This window comes from Urocitellus parryii, chromosome 1 (assembly GCF_045843805.1).
Source record: "Urocitellus parryii isolate mUroPar1 chromosome 1, mUroPar1.hap1, whole genome shotgun sequence".
Lineage (NCBI taxonomy): Eukaryota > Metazoa > Chordata > Mammalia > Rodentia > Sciuridae > Urocitellus > Urocitellus parryii.
In genome coordinates, this window is record NC_135531.1 from 170590089 (window position 1) to 170600053 (window position 9965).

The following is a 9965-nucleotide window of genomic DNA, read 5'->3' on the forward strand; positions in this document are numbered from 1 at the left end:
ATTGCCTTAATAAATTTAAATATGAAAAAAAAAAACAGATCAGAATTCTTATACTTGACCTCTGAATGTTCTTTATGGGGAAGGAGCTTATAACTTAGAGAATCAGTGGAGAAGCCAAGCCTACAATGGGTGATTAAGGTCAGCACTTATGTCTGGGGGCTGCCTTCTGACCCGTGCCTTTATTCCAGGGTCACAGAGTGCTGGTGGGCCCAGCTAGTGCGGCAGGAGGCCCAGACGGGTGTGACTCGTGAATGTGAAGTTTCCTGGGCTGTTGGTCAACTGGAGTGATGCTTTCCTCTGTGCTTTACTATCATGTTCACCACGCCTGACTCCACCTTGAAGCCAGTGGTCAGCAGACACCAGCTTTCATGATGCTTCTCTGTGAGTCCTTCCAAGGTATGGTCAAGGCTGAGAGGTCCTCTGCCTCCTGGTCTGCAGGTCCCTGCCATGGATGCTGGCAATGAGACGGGGGGCAGGGGCTTTCTGCTGCTGGGCTTCCCGGGGCCCCAGGCCCTGCAGCTCTCACTCTTCCTGCTCTTCCTGGTGATGTACATCCTCACAGTGGGCGGCAATGTGGCCATCTTGCTGCTAGTGAGCACCTCCCGCCAGCTGCACACCCCCATGTACTTCTTCCTGAGCAACCTGTCCTTCCTGGAGGTCTGGTACACCACGGCCGCAGTGCCCAAAGCCCTGGCCATCCTGCTGGGGAGGAGCCAGAGCATCTCCTTCATCAGCTGCCTCCTGCAGATGTACCTGGTCTTCTCGCTGGGCTGCACGGAGTACTTCCTCCTGGCCGCCATGGCCTACGACCGCTACCTCGCCATCTGCTACCCCCTGCACTACGGGGCCATCATGAGTGGCCTGCTCTCTGTGCAACTGGCCCTGGGCTCCTGGGTCTGTGGCTTCCTGTCCATTGCAGTGCCCACGGCCCTCATCAGCGGCCTGTCCTTCTGTGGCCCCTGAGCCATCAACCACTTCTTCTGTGACATCGCGCCCTGGATCACCCTGGCCTGCAGCAGCACGCAGGTGGTGGAGCTGGTGGCCTTTGTGATTGCTGCCGTGGTCATTCTGAGCTCCTGCCTCATCACTCTGGTCTCCTACATCTACATCATCCACACCATCTTCAGGATCCCCTCGGCCAGTGGCCGCAGCAAGGCCTTCTCCACCTGCTCCTCTCACCTCACCGTGGTGCTCATCTGGTATGGCTCCACCATCTTCCTCCACGTGCGCACCTCCATCAAGGACGCCTTGGACCTGACCAAAGCCGTGCACGTCCTCAACACCGTCGTGACCCCAGTTCTCAACCCCTTCATCTACACCCTCCGAAACCAGGAGGTCAGGGAGACTCTACGGAAGAAGTGGAAGAGAAAATAGCTCTGTAGCACAACTGTGCCCTGTCACAGCCCCTGCCACCTTCCCGGGGCAACAAGTGGGAATGTGGATGCTTGAAGGCAAGCAGCCATTGATTCGGGGAGAGAGAGGAAAAGAGGGAACACAGACACAGAAAGCCTGAAGACCCAAACCAAAGCACACAAAGTGGGCATGCTGGCCATACATCCATACACAACGGGAACAGCAGCTTTTAAGACTTTAAAACAGAACTTAAACCTCATACATTAAATTAGCTCTCCCCCTGGCTTTTCTTTATAAACTTGGGGGCAATTATACAGAGGGAAGGGGGCCTTGCCAAAGCTCAGGGCCCATCAAAGCAGGCCAGGTGACCCCTGCCACTCAGGAGGCAGGTGTTGGGAGGCAGGGCATCCCTCCCAGGCTGCTTCCCCCTTCTCCATGCCCAGCACTGCCATTGCGGGCAGAGCTATGAGGCTCTGCTCTCTGCCTGCTCTGGATTTCTGCCAAATGCCACTGATGGCAGCTGACCCCCTCACTGTGACGAACTCTGATTGAAGTGCTGACATGCCCGACCGTCTGGTGTGGGTCATGGAGGCTTGGTGTCCTGTTTCATAGGTGTGAATCACAGTCCCACTGTCACATATGGTCTGGCTGTTGTCACTGTGAAGCCGGGCTGGTGTTATGGTGTGGAAGTGAGGTGTCTCCCCAAGCTCTTGCTAATGCAGGGGCAGCAGAGGGGAAATGGCTGGATGGTGGGAGCTTAACCTAAGCAGCCCATCCTAGATGGAAAGGACCAACTAGGTGGTAGCTGTGGGCAGGTGGGCAAGGCTGGAGGAGGGGTCACCAAGGCCTGGAGGGTGCATCTTCCTGGGCCCCTTCTCTCCCCTCTCTGCTTCCTTTCTGCTGGAATGAGCTGCCTCACCAGGGCCCAGACCAGTGGAGTCGGCCATCAACTGCTGGGACCTCTGAAACCATGAACTCAATAAACTTTCCTGCTCTAGGTTGTTCTTGTCTGGAGTTTTGGTCACAGCAATGGAATGCAACTAACACAGCTGCCAGGCTCAGCCTCGGCGGCAGGCATGCGGGGCTCACAGAGGTCTGAAGTCCCCAGAGGTTTTGGGGAGCACAGACTGGGTTCTAGGAGACCTGCAGGTGACTGCCTGCCTATAAGCCAAGCCCCTGAGTGTAAACATGTCACCCATAGAGGACTGAGTACTTGCAGTCCCGCGTCAAGTGCAGGCCTGGAGTCTGAGCTTATGCCACCTGCACAGAAGACAAGTTCAAGACCCAAATCACCATTAAAGCAGGATTAAGAACCTGACACCCCACGATTACACAGACACAAGCAATAACTGATCCACAGGATTTCTCAACACAAGGCTTGTGGCCGCCCTCTTCTGCCTGGACAGCAAGGGGCAACAGTGGGGAGGTTGCAGATGACAAAGTGGAGCCCAGAAAAACACGGACACCACAGAGGTCAGAAGGCACAAAAATACGTTAAGGAATTGAAATTTTTTTCAAAAATGACAAACATATATTTTACTTATAAATCAATATATTTAACAGTGAAACTAAGTAACAGATGATCAGCAAAAGGTAAATTCATAGAAAACTGAGACAACATTTTACGTTTGTGTGACTGGGAAAAGAATCATTTGGTGATGCCACATATCAGCTTCACTGAGGGGAACCTGGTAACACCTAGTCAAGATCATAGTGCTGTCCCCACCATCTGGAGGTCAGCCTAAGCAAATACCCCCAGGTGATTTCTATGGATATAATGTTATTTACAATATTAAAAATCAGAAAGCATTCAAATAAACCTCGGTACAAAATGGATTAATGAATTCTGAACCATGCAGAAAATACAATATCCCAAAATAGTGTGCAAGTACAACAAGTGCAGAGCGCCTTCTCTTTGGCTGGCATGCACTTAGGACATATGAGTGAATAAGATGGAGAAAAATGTACCCTTACACTCTGCTGGGAGGAGACAGAACATAACTAAAGAATGAGAGACTGTGAATGTGTTCAAAGATGCTAAGTGCCCTGGAACAGATGCATTGGATGCATTGGTAGGACACAATTTTTGAGTGTGTGTGTGTGTGTGTGTGTGTGTGTGTGTGTGTGTGTGTGTGAGAGAGAGAGAGAGAGAGAGAGAGAGAGAGAGAGAGAGAGAGAGAGATTGAACCCAGGGGTACTTAACCACCGAACCACATCCCCAGCCCTTTTCATTTTTTATTTTGATGCAGGGTCTTGCTAAATTGCTTAAGCCCTCACTAAACTGCTGAGGCTGACTTTGAATTTGTGATCCCCCTGTCTCAGCTTCCCCAGCTTCTGAGATTATAGGTGTGTACCACCATGCCTAGCCCAGGATATGTTTTGAAGTCAGTCATTTGAATTAATTTTAAAAATTAGGAGACAAAACAAAAATCCAAACAAACAAACAAAAAACACTATGACATTTAAGAGTACATTTGAATATAGAAAACATGCAAATATGACTGAATGCAAACAGGATTCATGGAACTCTGGCTGTGCTGAGGAAGGGGAAAGTGGAAGATTGGATTTGGAGAACATAAAATTTTTCATCTGCAACTTGCTTCTAATGAAAAAAAATCTGAAGCAAATCATTTGAGTCAAATATGAGGAATTTATTCTGAACACAGTGGAGAAATAAAGGAGGAAGGGATGTGAGCAGCATGAGGGGCATCGTGAGGGTCTTCAGAAGTGGAGGTGGCAAGCTGGGGACACACAGGAGGGTCTGTCCGAATCCTGAGAGCAGTAGGGGTCTATGGGAGGCCCCGAGAGCACGCTGGCTGGCTCTACCACTTAGCTTCATGGCTTTGAACAGGGAGATCTTGGGTGTCTTTCAGTTGAACTGCACAAGACTCCACCCAGGAGGGACCTGCTCAGCACCTTCTGCTCTACCCGCTCTATCTTAGGTGGCCCATTAATTTTTTGAAACACTTCTTATCTCTTTTCCGGATGCAGGATCCATCTCCCTATTACCCTGCTTTGTCTTAGGAGTGTGCCCTGCTTGGCCTCCGTGCCTGACTTTATACTTAGTGGTATTTCCTGCCAGCACCAGCGGGGCACCCACCTCCTGGCCTCCTTCACATCCACACAGCGTTCCCCTGGTGCACATACCATGACTTTATTCAGTCTCTTTTGCTGGATACTGTGGCAGTTTCCACTTCCTACCATTGCAGTGGTGCTGTGATGGATCAGTTTGCCCAGCTGTGGATTTCTGCATTCTCAGGTTAGAAATGCACACCGGGTGGAGGCACTAGGAGCTTAGTTGCCATGTGCCATGTTTCCCAGTGGGCTTTGGGTTGGGGGTCTGAGAGGCCCTGCTGCCCAGGCTCACCATTTTGGGGCGGGATTGCAGCATCCACAGCTTTGCAAGGAGGAAGGCAGAGGAGGCCCTTTCAATCTGCCTCTGTGTTACTAGTGTGGAGCTCACCCTGAGAGATGCACCCGAGAAGTGTGGGTATTTCTCTCCATGTGAGCTGCTGAGGGGTTTTGCCTCTTTTCCTAGGCTTTTTGCTATTTCTTTAGTCATTTTTTACTATTTTTATAATTATGGACATTAAGTCCTTATGATATTCATTGAAATTTTTTTTTCAGTTAATTTGGACCTTTTGAATCTATTCATTGTATTTTCCCCCACACATTTGAAACACATTCTCCTTGGTCAAATTTACCAATTCAGTAGAATAGAAACTGTTGGGAGTCGCCCCAGCTCCAAAGACTAACTTCCCCATCCCCCAAGAAGAGCCATCCAATGGTGAGCCCTGCTGGCTCACATGATCCTGCTGTCCAATGGTGAGCCCTGCTGGCTCACATGATCCTGCTGTCCAATGGTGAGCCCTGCTGGCTCACATGATCCTTACCCACCAATTAGAACGCACCCCAAGCCAGCTGCCAAAAAACCATTAAATTGTTAAACTGTTTCAACTGTCAAACCACCCCTGGCTCTATAAATATGCAGAGCTGCCTCAATAAGGGGGCATTTTTTCTCCTACTGAAAGCCTTGATTGTTCTTTCAGAAACAGTGAGGAAGTTCACCTGCGATGTGGCCCTCCACTCATGACTCACTACTGATTTGGAGAGTCTATTAGAAGGCCAGTCCTTCCTCCTGGGTGATAGGCAACATTTCCCACTTTTCCATCTAGAGTAGTTATTGGTAGCATTTCAACTGTTACATTGTAATCTCAGAATCATTTTTTCCATTGACTGGCACAAGGAGTGGATGTCATGTTATTTTTGCGAAATGGCTGTAGAATTATTTTAACCCCATATACTTAAAAGACTGCATTATCCTCAGTGAATTTATCATCTGTTAGATCCCTTCCTTTCTTCTTTTCTTTTTTTTTTTCCAGATGCGTAGATACCATCACAATTGTACTAAATGGTACGACAGTCCATTGGTGTCCAGAGGAAAATAATGAAAACAGGAAAATATCTTTATTAACTTTTACAATAAGTTGCGGGGGGGGGGGCTCTCCCACTGAGCAGCACCCAGCCAGGCCTCATTCAATGGCTTTATTTACCACTTTGGTTATTTCCACACTAATCAGATATGACTTTGCTTCAGGAAAGGCTCCGATTTCCTAGAAGCTGTGTGAGGCACAAGTCCTTCACATGGCCACTGTCCCCATCAAAAGACAGAGGAGTCAAGGCTGACTTTTGGGCCAGGCACACCGACAACATGAAGATCATGAACCGTCCAGTGAGATGTTGGGATGTGCTGTCACAGATGCCCATAACTTCCCCATGTCCCCCTGCATATCTCATGGGAGTTGGCAGAAGTCGTGCCCATGAGGTTAGAAAACAAACGATGCAAAACCATCTCTGCACATTACACACACAGGGAAGAATCTTGAGAGAAAGAATGCTGAGCAACACTTTGCAAATTGATAGGGTGTGAAACTAAACTTCAGAGAACCTGTACGGTAACCCGGCATGCTAGCTGATGAAACTGCATGCCGTGTGGCTAAGGTTGATGATCCAGACCCTGCTGTGTGTGCTGGAGCTGCATCATGAAGTCAGTGGGTGAAGGAAGACGGCAGCTGGCCCCTCACTCCCCATGGGAATTTACCACCATTCACGGCAGAGACGGGAGTCACCTGCATGTCCCAGAGGAGAGCCTGCCAGTTGAGTGAGCACTCGTGTGAACCTAGTGCAGACGTGTATGATTCTACTCATAAACACGTGCAGACACGAGCTCTCAAGGTGAGGATACACACACGTGCCCTCCTCTGACTCCCGAGATGATCCACCCGGCCGCACAGGCACCCAGAGAGCACCCAGAGCACCTAGCTCCCAGCCATGAGGTCTGACACAACCCTCCAGGAGGGTGCAAAGGGACCCTTGGAGAGGTGGCTTCCAGGACTGGATTATAAAAGAGGAGGACAGAGCTTCCTAAAGTATCAGAAAGTAAGGAATTGGAAAAACAAACAAACATACTTATCTAGACTTGTCAAGGTGATTAGATGGAATAATAATCTGCTGTATTTTTCAAAGCAACTAAAAGACTAAATCTCACTGTAAAAAAGATAAAGTGCAGCAAATTATATTTCTTGCACATTGATTATGTCAAAAAACCCCAAGATTATGTATAACTATAATACACCAGCAAACACATAACAACGTTATTTACAGTTTTTAATAAATGACAGATGAGGAGAGGGCTATGTTAACTAGATTGATTTAACTGCTCTGCACTGTATGCGTATATCAAAACATCGCATTCACGCCCTTACACAGCTGTGATTTGCCAACTAAAACAGTGCTGATAATATTAACTATAGTAATGATGAGAAACTCCCTGTGCCTAGACTAGAATGGTTCGTCACAGGTGGCAAAGTGTCCCGTTCTGCAACCACAGTGTGGAACACAGGTCCCCAGGTGCGCTGAGATCAATGAAGACCAAGGGAGAACCGGCGGGAGACAAGTCTGCACCTGAATGTGCCAACTGCTCCAGACACCCTGTCCCCCCCAGGACGTGGGTGCTTTCCTCCCCACTGAGACCTGCCCATCGTCCTTCTGTGGAGACGGCAGCAGGGGACAGTACTGAGAGGCCAGGAGCCCTGGGGGATGCCACCCCGCCCCTGAGCAAGGCCAGTGCTATGGGCGCTAGGACACTCGGGCGTCCCCTGCAATGTTGTGGGAAGGCTGTTCCCTCTTGTGCTATAGACAGTGTCCCTCTCACATTCTCATACCCTGCGGTGGGGGTGTTCTGCTTCTGTGGTTTTCACTGAAGAAATAGGCCTTTGTCTAACTGGGGGACCAACTGGCTAATCCCACTTGAGGGACTTTCTACTAAGTACTGCCCTCAAGACTATCATGGACATCAAAACCAAGGAAAATCTGATAAGGTGACCATCCCGAAATGTGATGTGGTCACATAAAATACAGAGGATGCTGGGGAGAGCAGCTTTTCCCCCCGTCCGGCAGCTTGTTTGCAGGTGTGTTTGTCTTTTCTGTGTCGCTGACCACCAAACCCAGGGCCTCTCACCCACGGTGGTGGTGGGGGCCTCTCCCACTGAGCAGCACCCAGCCAGGCCTCATTCAATGCCTTCATTTATCACTTTGCTCATTTCCCCACTAATCAGATATGACTAATGGGGTTACAGAACTTGGGGTGAAAGGGAATTCAATGTTTTATCTTTCCATTTTTTTCTGAAAATCAGAAACTCTTCTAAAAATATATTTTTTAAGTAAAAAGCTAAGTGTCCCAACCAACAAGATTTTTCTTAGCTCATCAAATTTATTTTTCCAAATAGCAGGTTGTCGCATTGCAAAATGTATGACATTTCCAGATTCCGGGGTGTTGTTTAGACTCGTGCTTCTTCTGCTGTGCATTTACCAAGCAGATGTGTTTAAGAGGCAGTCGGTTCTTTCCTTGGTGAATAAACATAAGTGACTCTGTGACGAAGCCTCCATACTGACGTCCGCACAGGACCGTCCTGCACGTCTGACCCTGGAGTATTCAGATGTTTATTTGTATAATTAATTCAATGTTGTTTTTTTTTTTTTTTTTTTTTTTCCTTTTGGTCATTAAAAGGTGAGAAAATACCTTTAAAACGTTCTCGGATCAACACTGAAATTTCTGCCATTCCACATAAAAGTGCATTTTTGTTGTATTTCACTTGTTTTTAAAAATATTTTTGTCAAACACTTAACATACGGTGATGTCACAAAAAACGGGCCTGTGGCACGGGGAGCTCCAGGGACCTGTCCTACACAGAAGACCACTCTGTTGTTAAGACTGTCAGAAGGAATGTGGAGGGACTGGGATCTAAACTGTGACAGTGACGTCACTGCTCAGTGAAGTGGCAGGCAGGTCAACCCAGAGGGAGCAGCGTCTGCTTCACCCCAGGCCCAGCCCAAGGGCAGCTATGAGTTGGCCACACCCTGCACGTCCCTCCTTTCTCAACAGAATGAGATCTTGGTGTTTTGAGCCAGCTGGCAGTGCCGTAGGGGACAGGCCAGAGGCTGGTTGGTCACCTCCTGCCCTTGAAAGCATCTGGATACACACCACCTGCAGCACACTAAGCCTGGGACAGCAAGTGGGGCGCAGGGGACAGGGCAAGGGCCCGAGAAGGAGGCTGTGGAGAGGAGGATGCTCCGGGGAAGGAGGTCTTCCAGGGGCTTCTGGATATTATCATGGGTAGGGGGGGTTGCGCGTCTGTGGCTAGAAGGATACTCAGGAAGTGACCACAGGTCCTAGGCAAGCCCCCAGGCTGGCGCTTGGGCTCTGCTAAAGGAGACGGAGGGTATAAGGGCTGTGCCAAGGGCCCCACTATGCACTGAAGGAGCACCCAGCTAGGAACCACTCTGCAAAGCCTGGGGTTCTTCTTCCTATCTGGATGCTTAGATTTAGGGAGACGTCAATTAGCTCACTGGCCAGCTGACAGAACTTCAGTGACCACACACAGGAATGTAGTAATTGCAGAAATAGTTTGGAAAAATCTCTAAACCAAAGATAGAGAAAAGGCACTCAATAAAATTGTTTCAATATTCTTCCATTTGAAAACTCAGAAAACTAGAGAAAGAATGTTCTTAACACAATCGAGGCATGAATCCCACGATGCTGGAGGCTGGGTTGTCGGAGGCTTTCCTCTGCACCTGGAACAAGACAAGCAGGCCCACTCGCCATTCCTGTTCCTCATGTTCCCAGCAGCCCTAGCCGAGCATGAGGCAGGGGAGGCAAGGAAAGTCCCAAGGACAGGGCAAAGCCCCCCTGTCTTCATGCTCAGATGACAGTCTGGAGTGGAAAGCCACACAGAGCACACAGAAACTCCAAGAAGTAGTGAACCAATGCAGGAAAGCGGCAGGTTGCAAAGCCAATGTACAAAGTCCATAGTCTTCCTTTAAACAGCAGACAGACAAGAGGACGGGCACGAGGTCAAGGAGAGGAGGAAGGGCTGGGGAGCAGATTAGGGCACAGCACATCCCATCCCCGTGTGGCCACGTTAGACTCCACAGGTCATGCATGGCTAAAAAGAAATTAAAATGTGCAAAAAATCAGTTGATTACCAAACACTAACAACTAGCTATCCCTCCCCTCAAAAAAAAAAAAAAAAAAAAAAACCATAAATGTGATT

The 9965-nt window shown here is 48.8% G+C and overlaps 1 protein-coding gene across 1 annotated transcript; it reads left to right on the forward strand.

The window, feature by feature from the left end:
• The first annotated feature begins 447 nt into the window (after positions 1-447).
• On the forward strand, positions 448-1374 carry LOC144254683 (olfactory receptor 6F1-like). Its single transcript, XM_077798156.1, is given in 1 exon segment — positions 448-1374. A coding segment is annotated over 1 exon segment (927 nt).
• Positions 1375-9965: the final 8591 nt, after the last annotated feature.